Source organism: Symphalangus syndactylus, chromosome 3 (assembly GCF_028878055.3).
Source record: "Symphalangus syndactylus isolate Jambi chromosome 3, NHGRI_mSymSyn1-v2.1_pri, whole genome shotgun sequence".
In the NCBI taxonomy this organism is placed as follows: Eukaryota; Metazoa; Chordata; class Mammalia; order Primates; family Hylobatidae; genus Symphalangus; species Symphalangus syndactylus.
This window is the reverse complement of record NC_072425.2, coordinates 72244023-72259482: the sequence shown is the minus strand read 5'-3', so window position 1 is coordinate 72259482 and position 15460 is coordinate 72244023. Positions and strand designations below refer to the sequence as shown.

General features: G+C 40.6%; 1 protein-coding gene across 4 annotated transcripts in view; it reads left to right on the top strand.

Moving 5' to 3' along the window:
• GDA (guanine deaminase) overlaps positions 1-15460 on the top strand; it is a 100990-nt gene that overhangs the window by 65806 nt on the left and 19724 nt on the right. For 3 of the 4 annotated variants that reach the window (XM_055272255.2, XM_055272254.2, XM_063637007.1), the window contains exons 6-10: positions 2734-2761; positions 6355-6462; positions 8923-9030; positions 11181-11278; positions 14364-14431. In XM_055272255.2, coding sequence (XP_055128230.1) covers positions 2734-2761; positions 6355-6462; positions 8923-9030; positions 11181-11278; positions 14364-14431 — 410 coding nt within the window. The remainder of the gene's footprint in view (positions 1-2733; positions 2762-6354; positions 6463-8922; positions 9031-11180; positions 11279-14363; positions 14432-15460) is intronic. The other variant, XM_055272256.2, reaches the window with a different exon arrangement.

Below are 15460 nucleotides of genomic sequence, written 5' to 3'. Positions count from 1 at the left end.
TCTCGGCTCACTGCAAGCTCTGCCTCATGGGTTCATGCCATTCTCCTGCCTCAGCCTCCCAAGTAGCTGGGACTACAGGCGCCTGCCACCACGCCCAGCTAATTTTTTGTATTTTTAGTAGAGACAGGGTTTCACTGTGTTAGCCAGGATGGTCTCAATCTCCTGACCTCGTGATCCACCCGCCTCAGCCTCCCAAAGTGCTGGGATTACAGGCGTGAGCCACCATGCCCGACCCACGAATAACTATTAACTAAATGGGCCCAAGGAATCTAACTGGGGTGATGAGAATGTTCAAAAACTAGGTTATGATGGTGGTTGTAAAACCCAATAAATCTACTAAAAATCATGGCTTTGTGCACTTAAAACAGGTGAATTTTATGGTACGTAAATTATTCTTCGATATAAATAGTTTTTAAAAATAGGAGTATGTGGGTGAGATTGTGTTCATGTACATTTGTGTTTTCTAGTTCACATCCACTTTAGATAAGAGTTGAGTAGAAAGTGATTAGATTTTTTTAAAAGGAAGATTTTGTACAGAATAAATAGCTGTGAGCATATTTGCAGAGACTCCAGCTCTCTGTGATTTTCTCCTGTGGTACAGCAGTGCTTCTCTTGATGCTTCCAGCATTCTTCCCCTCACTTTTCTCCCTTAATCGCACATTGTTGAAGCCAAAACCAAAAAAGGCCTGAGAAGCTCAAGATGTATTAACATACTCCATCAAATTAAAGTTGAAAGATGAATTAATGCACTGAGGCATTCTTCCCATTTGCCAAGGTCACTGTGTGGGTTTGTCCAACTTGAATGTCAATATAATTTTTGTGTAACAAATTATATTTAAAGCCTGCAGGAACTTGCTATAGGAGTCCTGGGCTAAATCCTCTTGTAAAATGAAGTAAATTATTTACCCTGTCCCTACCCTTCATTATAGACCAGAGCTTCTCCTGTAGTTTGGATTTGCTTTTAAGCACATATGGCCTGCTCATTAAATTACTTTTGGTTGTGGGTCATACTATGGCTTGAGATTATGAATTTTCATTATGTTCTTTTTCATACAACATGGGGAGATTCTACTGACCATAGAAATACTTTTCTTATATTTTAAAATGGCTTTTCTATAGTACCTTAAGGATTTGACAAGAAATCGTATCTTTTTTTGTTTTTTGTTTTTTGTTTTTTTGTTTTTGAGACGGAGTCTCCTTCTGTAGCCCAGGCTGGAGTGCAGTGGCACGATCTCAGCTCACTGCAGCCTCCCACTCCCGGGTTCAAACAATTATCATGCCTCAACCTCCCTAGTAGCTCGGATTACAGACCCCTGCCACCATGCCCAGCTAATTTTTATGTTTTTAGTAGAGATGGCGTTTTGCTACGTTGGCCAGGCTGGTCTCGAACTCCTGACCTCAAGTGAGCCGCCTGCCTCAGCCTCCCAAAGTGCTGAGATTACAGGCATGAGCCACTGCACCTGAACAAAATGTAATTTTATTCTGTTTAACATCTAAGAGATACAGAAGAAAATGCTTTAGATACAAATCTTTCCCAAGACCAAACATATTCTGATGCAAGTTTTAGAAGTTCAGCTTTTTTCTATTCCCCAGACCTCTTTCCCTTTAAAAGTGTCCTCTGCAAAGGGATCAGAGGGGCTGCTTATATGCTCACAGAGAGGAGGGAGTACTCGCCTTCCTTTAGCATCAGCCTACCCCAGCTTATCAATTAATCCACTTTTGTGGTGATAAACCTTAATTCTCATTTTGTTATGAAACAAAGCAATGCCAGAAGATGGAAAACTACAGCTGCCTAGGGAGGGCAGAAAGAGCCATTTCATAGTCTTTACAGTTGCCACCATCCCTGCAGGCATAAACTGGTGGGATCACTACCATCCCATTCCCCATGCACCTCACAACCACCTCTCACCTGTTCCTTCTGCATTACTCCAATGTTCATCCCCAAGAGAACGCTGCCCTTGGAAATAAATGGTGATATTGTGGGAACAAGTAGCTTCCACTTTAGGAGAATTCGAAGTAAAGAGCTTCATGGCTTCTAAAAGCCTCCAGGTGCATAGGACTTCATGACTCTAACATGCATAGAGCATAATATATTGCAACATTTCTCCAAACGGAGCTTAAGCTAGTAGAACAGCTTGAGTGCTGTGGGAATATTTGAGAACAGCCCGACCGATGCTAGATGATAACATTACGTTTCCCTGTGATTTTGCACTCCATCTCTGGCTGCAAGTAAAAAAGCAGAGTAATTACTACTTGTTAATCTTTAATTAGTGGTGGTGGAACATGTGCATCATTAGAAATGTTTGCATGAAAATCAGGATATGTAAGAATCATGTTTTTACCTTATTAAGATGTTTATTTGAAAATGCTCCGCCGGTCGCGGTGGCTCACGCCTGTAATCCCAGAACTTTGGGAGGCCAAGGCAGGCGGATCATGAGGCCAGGAGATCGAGACCCATCCTGGCTAACACGGTGAAACCCAGTCTCTACTAAAAATACAAAAAATGAGCCGGGCGTGGTGGCGAGCGCCTGTAGTCCCAGCTACTCGGGAGGCTGAGGCAGGAGAATGGCGTGAATGTGGGAGGCGGAGCTTGCAGTGAGCCGAGATTGCGCCACTGCACTCCAGCCTGGGCAACAGAGCCAGACTCTGTCTGAAAAAAAAAAAAAGAAAAAGAAAAGAAAAGAAAAAAAGAAAATGCTCAAGTTTTCTAACCCATTTGTTGCTTTATTTCAGATTTGTGTCAGAAATGCTTCAAAAGAACGTGAGTAACTTTGTTCAGAGCTCGCTTTTAGATTGCCTGTGCATTAGCTGTAGGATTCATAAAGTTGCTTGATAGTGATTAGTCTGTGTATGATTGGCTTATCTCATGCATGTAGAAGTATTTACCTAGAGCCTGATGTGTCACTGTGGACTGTCACCCTCAGCTCAGTGAAGTCAGACGTTTTTAAAAAATTATCTTAAAATATGTAATTGACAAATAAAAATTGTATCCACTAAAGGTGTACAATGTGATGATTTGATATATTTATGCATTGTTTATTGATTATCAGAATCAAATTTGTTAACACATCTATTCCCACACACGCTGTACACTAGATCCTCAGAACTTGTTCATGCTATAACTGAAATTTTGTACCCTTTGACCATCATCTCTCCACATAAGCCAGCAATCCCACTTTTGGGTGTATATCCAAAAGATGCAAAATAAGCATCTTGAAAAGATATCTGCACCTCTATGTTCATTGCAGCATCATTCAGAATAGCCAAGATATGGAAACAATTTAAGTGTCTGTAGACAGATAAATAAAGAAAATGCAGTGTGTATGTCTATATACAAACACAATGGAATATTATTCAACCAAAAAAAGGAAGGAAATCCTGCCATTTGTGACAATGTGGATGAACCTGCAGCCCATTACTATAAGTGAAATAAGCCAGCCCCAGAAAGACAATACTGCATGATCTCACTTATTTGTGAAATCTAAAAAAAGTCAAACTTATAGAAACAGAGGTCAGGTGTTTTTTGCTTTCTTGGGGGCAGCTCTGTACCTAGCCCTCTGTGTTTTGTTATAAATACATTTTGAAATCATGAAATATTAACGATTTTAGTGGATTTGTTTAGACACCGTTCACATATGTGCAAACATCAAACTTGCTTTATTCTTAAAACTGTGTGTACTTTTCTTGGCTCCCAAACCCCGTGCCTACATGCAACAGAAAAACTAAATTTTGTCAGGCAGGTAAACTTCGTCTTAAGTTCACTAAGCTTTTAGTTGATCCAATTTTTATTAGGACAATCTCAGTCACTGCCCAGGTTAGAGTTACCATCTCAGGGTAGGTTTTCCTTCCTCAGTGGTTTTCCTTACCCTCCTCTGGGATCTTCTGATTTCACAGGATTGGTTTCTAGCAAGCAGGGAGACGGCTTGATGGGCGTGGGCTGACTGGTGGCACCTGGAAGTTGGGGACTGCTTGGTGGCCACCTCAACATTGGCTCTGGCCACTTGTGCCCTTGGCCTGCTCTGTAACACAGGCAGTGTCTAGTCCTATGCTCCTGCCATTGGCTGTCTTGGTCCCTATGTGTGTGACACCTCACATGGCCTGCAGGCATGCAGCAGGTACCCCCCATTGTGGTCCCCTGGTGTTGGTGAGCCTGTGGAGACAATGCTGTTTCCTGCCTCCACCCCTAACAGGCTGGCATGTGGCTCCATCAAGCAATCTCTTAGACTGGCAAGCCTGACCCTTCCCTGATCATCTTTTGAGGCCTGATTGGAAATCATAAGAAATCTCAAAATTTCTTTCCATCTAACCTTGGGAGATTTAGATGAACCTTTGTAGATCCTTATCTTCATCACCCCTCTATGAGTCCTTCTCTCCTGCCTGGCCACTCACCTCAGGTGGCACCAGAGCCGGTCCTACAACTGAATAGTTCTCAGGAAGGCTGTAACCAGCACACCTGCACAAGATGTATTCCCAAAAGGGAATCCGCTATCACCTCACTTTTAGTCTCCCCAGCACTCTTTTAAAACTTCTTCAGCCTCTACTTCTCTTCATAAAGCCTACCCAGTCTAGCCTTCATCGGAGCCAGAGGAGCGTCTGTCGTTTGGGAGAGGATCTTTTGTTGAACTTGGGTGCTGAAGAAGATACCCTCCTTTATTCACCACTTTGAGCTGTTTTCATGAAACCCCGTACTTCCACTGACTGTTAGAATGGAGGACTGCTCCCCAAAATAGAGATATAAAATCATCTTGCTGTATGATATGCATTTTGGGGTACCCTTCACATTCATGATATCCATAGTTTCCTTTTTTTGAAAAAACTTTGAATTTCAGGGGTACATATGCAGGTTTGTTCACACAAGTAAATGTGTGTCATAGGGGTTTGTTGTGCAGATTATTTCATCACCCAGGTATTAAGCCTACTACTCATTAGTTATTTTTCCTGATGCTCTCCCTCCTTCCATCCTCCACCCGCTGATAGGCCCCAGTGTTTGTTGTTCCCCTCTATGGGTCCATGTGTTCTCATCAGTTAGCTCCTACTTGTAAGTGAGAACATGAAGTATTTGACTTTCCCTTCCTGCATTAGTTTGCTAAGAATAATGGCCTTTAGCTTCATCCATGTCCCTGCAAATGGCATGATCTCATTCCCTTTTTATGGCTGCATAGTATTCCATGGTGTATATGTACCACATTTTCTTTATCCAGTCTATCACTGATGGGCAGTTAGGTTGATTCCATGCCTTTGCTATTGTGAATAGTGCTACAGAGAGCGTATGTGTGCATGTGTCTTTATAACAGAATGATTTATTTCCCTTTGGTATATACCCCGTAGTGGGATTGTTGAGTCAAATGGTATTTCTGTCTCTGGGTCTTTGCGGAATCACCACATTGTCCTTCACAATGGTTGAAGTAATTTACACTCTTACCAACAGTCTATAAGCATTTCTTTTTCTCCACAACCTCACCAGCATCTGCTATTTTTTTGACTTTTTAATAATAGCCATTCTGACTGGTATGAGATGGTATCTTATTGCAGTTTTGATTTGCATTTCTCTAATGATCAGGGATGTTGAGCTTTTTTTTCATATGATTGTTGGCTGCATCAAAAAAACAGTGAAAAGTGTCTGTTCATGTGCTTTGCCCACTTTTTAATTGGGTTGTTTTTTTCTTATAAATTTGTCTAAGTTCCTTATAGATGCTGGATATTAGACTTTTGTCAGATGCATAGTTTGCAGAAACTTTCTCCCATTCTGTTGGTTGTCTGTTTATTCTGTTGGTGGTTTCACTTGCTGTGCAGAAGCTCTTTAGTTTAATTACATCCCATTTATCAATTTTTCCTTTTGTTGCAATTGCTTCCGGTGTCTTTGTCATGAAATCTTTTCCCATGCCTATGTCCTGAATGGTATTGCCTAGGTTGTCTTCCAAGGTTGTTTTTTTGTTGTTGTTTGTTTGTTTGTTTTTCTGAGACTGGGTTTCTCTTTTGTTGCCTAGACTGGAGTGCAATGGTGAGATCTCGGCTCACCACAACCTCTGCCTCCCAGGTTCAAGCAATTCTCTTGCCTCAGCCTCCCAAGTAGCTGGGATTACAGGCATGCGCCACCACGCCCAGCTAATTTTGTATTTTTTAGTAGAGACAGGGTTTCTCCATGTTGGTCAGGCTGGTCTCGAACTCCCGACCTCAGGTGATCCACCTGCCTTGGCCTCTCAAAGTGCTGGGATTACAGGTGTGAGCCACTGCGCCTGGCCCTTCCAGGGTTTTTATAGTTTTCAGTTTTACATTTATGTCTTTAATCCATCTTGAGTTAATTTTTGTATATGATGTAAGGAAGAGGTATCAATTGTTTTTAATTATCTCCAGTATTCTAGAGTGAAGCCCATAGTGACACCACGTTTTTCCCTCTCCTGCTCTGAGACTTTGATGGGTGAACTTGGCAACATTGCTAAAACCCGTGATTTGCACATTCAGGTGGGTATTCTTCTTCTCTTTATGCCTCTATGCAGACCTGCAAGACTTCTCAGCACCCTTAAATCATCATCTCCAATAATCTATAGTTGTTTTACTGAGTGATCTCTATTGCTTCAACTGAGATATCCTAGAGTCACAGCATAATAGGAGAGAAAGGACCCTGGTAGATATCACCTAATCCAATTCTTTCATTTTGCGGATAAGAAACCTGGAGTTCCTTATACCCTCAATGTTTTCTGATCAGTCTTTTAAAGACAAGAAAATCGTTATAAGTACTGGCAAGATCAGTAACAGACTGTGATCTATTCTCTGTAGCATACGTTTAATGCATTTATTTCCTACTTCTCTTTCACTTGATACTTTCTCAGTGTGTTCTGTACCTTCATTCTTAGAGAAACCAGCTATTATTTGAAAAGCAAAAAGAGCCTAATTTCCACCTTACAAAATGGCATTTAAAATCCCTTTTGTTCTGAGTTTCTTAATTTAAAATCAGAACAAAAAAGTATACCTTGCTTTGTCATTAAATTGTTGCAATTTAGGAATAAAACACTTTTTTAAAGCTTATATCTGGGTTAAAATTGAGAGTTCCCCTTCTCCCATCCAAGCTTAATTACATACTGTACTAAAATTTCTCCTCTTAGGAGTTGATGGTCTTATAAGAAAGGTCAGATCAGGGCAGAGACAACACATTGATTCTTTACCATTTGTAAATTGGTGTTTTTTTGCTTTTTGTTTCCCAAATCTATTTTCTTAGGAACCATTAACCGCTCTCACCTTCCCTATTATTGTTATTATTATTTGCAGCCTATAATTTTTGAATTTTTAATTCAGTCCCACGCATTTCTGTCCTGGAGATAAAATTCAAAACTTACCTGATGTTTCTGCTTTGCAAACAAAATGCTTCTGTCGCCAACAAAATAAAATACAAATGAACATTTAAAAATACATGAAAAATAAGATGAGAAGAACACACAACAAAATCAAGTTTATCCTTGCTAGAGAGATGCATGTGGATGTATGCACATTTACTCACATTTATCCAAATGACTCGAATCATCAGATTGTCCTTTCTTCTGTTGCTGTCCATGCATTTCATCGGTGGTCTGAGATTTCCTCAAAGCCAGGGATGGAGTTCATTGTCTGAGTAAAACACGTGTTTTCAGAACATTGCTATTTTTTTCTTTTAAAAATTTAGCTACACATGTTCTAAATGCCATTGCCATTCTTGGAGGTATTAATTATGCCCTCTTAGGTTTTGTGGTGCCCTAGAGAAAGGTCTTAGGGGCCTTTTTCAGTGTGGGGGCATAAGACTTATTGTTTTGCTTGCATGTGGATTCTTATGGGCCGTTTCTTGATGACTGTGGAATTTTCTAGCTCAGCTATTTTCAAACTCTTTTTTGCAGAACTAATTCTGGAAACTAACGAAGGGCACAGAATGGAGACAGGGTCCTAGAGTCTCAATCCTGCTGCATCCTGAGGGGCAGTGCTTTTATGCCTTCTATATATTGGGTTTCTGTGAATTTTTATATGAATAATATATTTAATGCTGAGAGAATTTGGAAAATCACTCATCTAGCCCAACCCTTTTTTTTTTTTTTTTTTTTTTTTTTGAAAGATGGGAAAATTGCTGTCCAAAGAAAAGAATGACTTTCTCTAGGACACATAGCTGTCAGAACTTGGGCTTAAACCCAGCTCTCTTTACTCAAATTCCAGTGTTCATATAAGTGAACCCCACTGTCCGCTTTTTTATGAACACTGAGCTCTTTTCTTAAATGGCCAGCATGGCCAGTCACGGTGGCTCACGCCTGTAATCCCAGCACTTTGAGAGGCTGAGCCCAGCAGATTACTTGAAGTCAGGAGTTTGAGACCAGCCTGGCCAACATGGTGAAACCCCATCTCTACTAAAAATACAAAATTAGCCAGGCATGGTGACACATGCCTGTAATCCCATCTACTCAGGAGGCTAAGACAGGAGACTCACTTGAACCTGGGAGGTGGAGGTTGCAGTGAGTGGAGATTGTGCCACTACACTCCAGCTTGGGTGACACAGCCAGACCCTATCTCAAAACAAAAGAAAGGCCAGCACCAGAAGAGGCAGGTGGCTAGGGTCCTGACTATCTTCAAGGAGGACTTCATATTTGTTCTAGCTGTAGGTCAGAATTTGAAAAGACTTTGTTGGAAAAATTTGTCTTGATATTATACATACACATACACACCCACACCCACATCCACACACACACACTACATGTTCGTAATATTCGGTTTCTTTGTCATATACATTATATTATCGATGATGAATATAATTGTTTCTAATAAAATGCATGTGCAATCTTCATTGCCTTTCTATGTGGTCCCTTAAATAGGCAAGTAGAAAACCATTCACACCATTTTGAGGTAGGAAGTGTACTTTCTAATGGTATTTTACAGAAAAAAAATGAAAATATTATTTTTTTCTTGTAGAGCCATGTAAGTGAAAATCGTGATGAAGTTGAAGCTGTGAAAAACTTATACCCCAGTTATAAAAACTACACAGATGTGTATGATAAAAACAATCTTTTGACAAATAAGGTAAGTTTTATATCATGACATAATCTGTTTAAAGGAGGGCATATTTATCTAAATTTTAAAATCTCAATAGTAATCTTCAGATTTCTGATATGAATACATTTCTTTTAAAAATTTTTTTAAAGTTTTAATTTTTGTGGGTACACAGAAGGTTTATATATCTATGGGGTACATGTGTATACATTTCTTAAACTAGAGTAAAGCCTAGTGTGTGTGTGTGTGTGTGTGTGTGCATGTGTGTGTGTGTGTGTGTGTGTGTAGTTAAAAATGGGCCCGAAGTTTCATCTTAGTGAATTAAATGTAAAGGCTTTATTAAAGATGGGAATATCATTTGTTCCAAGGACATTTTAACATTATCTATTAGAATGTAAACCTACATTTCTTTGAGTCAGCAGATGATTTCTAAGAATTCACGCTAAGTAATATGAATAGGGATGCTAATTATATATTAAAGTTTAAAAATTGTTATCGGTGAGGGATTAAATTACAGAGCATACATCGGATTTTATCCAGCATTCACAAAGAAAGAGGTATGCAGGCTTACAAGGAAGAATGTTTGTGTAATATTATTTGATGTGTATGTACATATGTATAGATGCATGCTTACTTAGAAAAAAACTGTCTGAAAGACATAACTTGAGTATTAAAAATGACTCTTCCTGAGGGAAAACCAGAAGGACTTTCTGCTTTTTATTTTTAAATACTCTGAGAGTGCTTTTAAAAAATGAGTATGCGTTACTTCTAAAATTAAAATTAATATGCGTGAAGAGACCTCATTACAATAATGTACTACTTGGCCTTGGCCTTCAATGAAATGTACAAACTGCATGGAGAGTTTACCGTAGCAAATAATTTCTTAGTGACTGTGTGAATGGAGATATGAATATAACTGATTTAAAAGGTTAATACTTTGCATAAATCATGTAAAAGCTACACCATAATTTTCATTCTTTACATGTATTTCCATATGATTAATAAATTAACCTCCCATTTGCATGTTAATTTTATTTGCACAGAGATTGGGAAAGTTATATTTTAATAATAATTCTGTAGTCACTGGGCTGGGCCTGATGGCTCATACCTGTAATCCCAGCACTTTGGGAGGCGGAGGCAGGCAGATCATGCGGTAAGGAGATGGAGACCATCCTGGCTAACACGGTGAAACCCCGTCTCTACTAAAAATACAAAAAAATTAGCCAGGCGTGGTGGCAGGCGCCTGTAGTCCCAGCTACTCGGGAAGCTGAGACAGGAGAATGGCGTGAACCCAGGAGGTGGAGCTTGCAGTGAGTCGAGATTGCGCCATTGCACTCCAGCCTGGGCGACAGAGCGAGACTCTGTCTCCAAAAAATAATAATAATTCTGTAGTCACTGAACTGTGCCTCTCAAAGGAGAAAGCAAGTTGGATACAGGTTTTGTACTGAGGGAAAAATAATTTTGAAAGAGTAAAGTCTTATTGAAGAAAATCTACAAATAAATACTACCAACATTAAAAATTTAGAGGGGTCTCGTGTGTGCAGTGCCTGCTTTCTTGGATCAATTTTACTTTCTGAATTAATGATTATACGATGTTAGTTTTTATGAAAATATAAACATAGGTGAGTTAAAGTTTATTTAGTTGAAAATATCAAGGCCATTGGCACTTATATTGAAGCTAGGAGCAGAAATAAAGAACAGCGCTTTGCAGGATTACTCTCACGGCTTTCACATACTGAGAAGGGACTTTTAGTTCTAGAAAGTTTTTTTAGAATTGGAGCACGCACACCACCACCAGCCACTTACCATATAAACTTAGAAAAGAAAGTAACTCGACAGTCTTCTAAAGTAGAGATGAGAAACTCATGTTATCTTCCATCTGGATGGATATTCTGTGCTGTAGATCACCTGGACCAAACCCTCATTACTTTATAGATCAACAAAAAGAACCTAAGTAAACTCCACAAATTTGCTGAGACTTTCGTAAGACAGTGCGTTTACAGGCCTTTTCTAAGGTATAACTTGTGCCTAGCAACTTTGTACATACAGATCATCATAAATGTTCTTGTGAAGATGCTAACAGCCAAGCTACAGCTTCGGTCTCTAAAATACCTGGTGAGTGAGTACCCACTTAATCATTTGTGAGCGGTAAACTCCACGTAGGGCACTCTTCTCTCCAGACAGTGATGGCACATGGCTGCTACCTCTCTGCAGAAGAACTGAATGTATTCCATGAACGAGGAGCATCCATCGCACACTGTCCCAATTCCAATTTATCGTAAGTAGACAATGATTGTTTGGTAGATTACGAATGATTGGGTTGCAGATTAGCAGCCAAATGCCTTTGTTTCCTCTGTCATTCCTCCAGGATCTCTCCTCTATTCTGTGTTTGGCAGGAACCAGATAGATAGATAGATAGACATTTACTCGTGCTGTTGAGGAGTAAAAGAGAACACGTGAGAGGACATTTATCTCAGAGGACACATGTGAAGAGCACAGAATCTTCTGAAATCTCTGAGTTTGTACAAAAAAAGAACAATAGGGAATACAACATAAAAAATATACAGTGAAAGTACTGAAAGAACCCATATATCAGCCAGGAAATTCAGGAAGAGGGTAGTCACTCCCATTACTGTTTGTGCTGTAGTGTGAGAAGGAAACACAGCAATACCAAAGCAAATGCACTATGATGTTACCCTGTTGGACCTGACGGAATGCCAGCCCACACAGGCAAGCCCAGGAGGACCTTGTCCTATTATAATTCCCCAGAATACAGAGGTGTTATTTATTAACTGGTTCTTAACCTTTTGAAAGGTGATGGATCCATAAATGAATAAAATGAATGTTATTGGCTGGGCGCAGTGGCTCACATCTGTAATCCTAGCACTTTGGGAAGCGGAGGCAGGCAGATCACTTGAGGTCAGGAGTTCGAGACCAGCCTGACCAACATGGTGAAACTCCATCAGTATTAAACATATAAAAATTAGCTGGGTGTGGTGGCGGGCACCTGTAATCCCAACTACTCAGGAGGCTGAGGCAAGAGAATCGTTTGAAACCGGGAGGCGGAGGTTGCAGTGAGCCAAGATTGCACCACTGCACTCCAGCCTGGGTGACAGAGTGAGACTCTGTCTCAGAAAAATAAATAAGTTATAGCCTGTAATCTCAGGGGAAAAAAGCCCATGGATATTACAAGTGTTGCATCTAATTTCAGGGAATTCATAGATCTCATGATGCCAGTCCATGGATACTAGGCTAAAAACCCATGCTTGTGGGTGTGATCTCAGAAAACACCTTCAGGGGCCAGGCGCGGTGGCTCACACCTGTAATCCCAGCACTTTGGGAGGCCAAGGTGGGCGGATCACAAGGTCAGGAGATCGAGATCATCCTGGCTAACATGGTGAAACCCCGTCTCTACTAAAAAAAAAAAAATTATCTGGGCATGGTGGCGGGCGCGTGTAGTACCAGCTACTTGTGAGGCTGAGGCAGGAGAATGGCGTGAACCCGGGAGGCGGAGCTTGCAGTGAGCCGAGATCGCGCCACTGCCCTCCAACCTTGGCGACAGGTTTTGAGACTCCGTCTCAAAAAACAAACAAACAAACAAAACACTTTCAGCTAAGTAAAACAGGGAAGGGAAAAAAGTCAGTGAAGATCGTATCATCACGGAGGTTACCACTGTGGGCTCCCGGAGTTTAATCCTTCTATTTAATAGAAAACTCAGGTAACCAGTGTCCGAAACAGAACTCAAAGTTATCCTGCCCAAGAAGTGAGGGAGCTGGCTGTGATAGTAATACCCAAATGCTTATGGGTTGTTGTTGAGGGTTCCTGGGTGGAGTGGAGAAGAGTATTAATTCCCTGGAACTTCTGGCCGTCCCCAAACAAGGGCAGAGCAGGCTCTAGCACAGGAGAGAGCTAAGAAAGCTCCTAGGCAAAGAGCTGGAGGCATTCACGGTTGGAAATCTAGGGACTTTGCAAATTACAAAGATATATGTCAGTGTCATTATGGGAAGGGTGCTGAGAGCCACAGTGACATATTTCTGGAGTGCTTTAGGGACCCCAGAGGTTCTGAGTTTTCAGACTTAAAGGAGTGACAGATTACAGGGAATCTTGTCTATGTACAGCTTAGTGACTATAATTAGGGTCTAGTTACTTGATAGTGGAAGGATTTAACACCCATTGGGTGTTAATACCCTCTAAATTAAAGCATAATCTAGCTTTGCAAATTGAGTTTTGAAGTTAAATTTCTTTAGGACACAGTTCTGTTTAAATGGTCACTGCTGTTTTTTCTCCAGCAACTGAGAGATTTATTGTGTATGCACTGGGGCTTTCGAAATTAGAGTTATGTGCATCTTCCAGCAGACCACTTTGACCTTTGCAACTTTTTAGAATTCTAAGGATCACCTTAGTTTTCCTTTGTCTCTTTAGAAAGGCAGCACATGGTGGGCATGGTGGCTCATGCCTGCAGTCCCAGCACTTTCGGAGGCTGAGGTGGGAGGATCACCTGAGGTCAAGAGTTCGAGACCAGCCTGACCAACATGGCGAAACCCTGTCTCTACTAAAAGTAGAGACTGGCCATGCTGGCGGGCACCTGTAATCCCAGCTACTTGGGAGGCTGATGTAGGAGAATCGCTTGAACCTACCTTGAAGGAGAAGGTTGCAGTGAGCTGAGATCGTGCCATTGTACTCCAGCCTGGGTGACAGAGTGAGACTCTGTCTCAAAAAAAAAAAAAAAAAAAAATTTATATATATATATATATATATATATATATATATATAGCTGGCACATCTCTTAAGCTCAGGGTCACAAGGTCCCAAATTCAGCCCAGGAACCATCTCTCCTACTTTCTCTGTCTTTGGAGGCAGCGTTTGAACGGTCAGGTTCTGACTTTTTAGGCTCCACCCCTTTTTCTAGTTGTACTCCCCTTTTTTGATCTTACAAGTCACTACTCATTCAGGGTAACAAATTATTCCAGGCAGAGAGAATAGGTAATGCTTTATAATTTCTGCTTCCTAACATAAAAAGATATGTTGGTTAGAAAATACTAAAGACAGATAAGACTTTTGTATTAATTGCAAGGTTTGATTTCTTCACTTTTTTCCCGTACAAACGATCCCCTGCTTTTCCTTCTGGCTCTTGCTGCTTTGTGCCCACCTGAGATTAACCTTGGCCCAAGAATTAGGCTATTTTATGATCCTGTTTACTCCAGGACTTGGATGGTCTGATTTGACTAATATGTTTGTGTCAACATTAGAGCTGATATATTGGGAAGCACAATTTTCGGTGGTGTCACTGTCATTGTTATTAGTGTTCATCTTTTATTGGAACCACATGGATCTCCTTGTTCTGACATCTCCTCTCTCTACAGGCTCAGCAGTGGATTTCTAAATGTGCTAGAAGTCCTGAAACATGAAGTCAAGATAGGGCTGGGTACAGGTTAGTAGTTCACCATTTGGAGCTATGGCAAAGTGGTCGATTACGGTGTAATTTTCTAATGTGACTAATTTGCAGGTGACTGTTCTGTTTAAAAAAAAAAATTAGTTTTGGGCTGGGCGCGGTAGCTCACATCTGTAATCCCAGCACTTCGGGAGGCCGAGGCGGGTGGATCACGAGGTCAGGAGTTCAAGACCAGCCTGGGAAACCTCGTCTCTACTAAAATACAAAAAATTAGCCGCGTGTGGCAGTGTGCGCCTGTAGTCTCAGCTACTCGGGAGGCTGAGGCAGGAGAATGGTGTGAACCCGGGAGGCGGAGCTTGTAGTGAGCTGAGACTGCGCCACTGCACTTCAGCTTGGGTAACAGAGCGAGACTCTGTCTAAAAAAAAAAAAAAAAAAAAAAAAAAAAAAAAAGGAAAATGTATGCAAAGGGAGAAGTTTTGATGATACTAACCTCCTGCTTATTATTCAAAGATTAGGCTATAAAGGATGATTAATTCCTTCTGACATGTTTCAGAGGTATTTTAAAAACAGTCCTTGACTTTTGTTTTGTTTTGTTTTGTACTTCTGGCTAGGTTTTAATGGTTTGGATTTCTATATTTTTAGTTTTCAGTAACTGTCATTACAAATGCTGTCTCAAAAGAAATTTTTTTGTCCTTGCCATAGTGAGCACAGATTCAATCTTTGATAGAATTGAGAATTCAGACGTATGTTAAGAATTGGTTTTGCTTTTAAGCAAAGTTTAGCCAAATGAGACCTCTCCATATCCACAGGCAGTCTGCTTGTCTACTAGGCTGAGGGACGTTCTAAGTGCATGTGAATTAGTGACGGATTAGTGATGTTTCCTTTCCTCACAGTACATTTTAATTGTGTTTCTTGAGAGTGTGCAAGCATTGCTCGCTTCGAAAGTGTGAGTCAGGCCCAAATTTCTAGGTGTCCTCTGTGAGGCTTCTTGTATGACTGAATGACTGAATTAAAATTTTTTTTAATGGGTATGGGGCACGAGGACGTGTTTTCTGTTCTTGACGCTT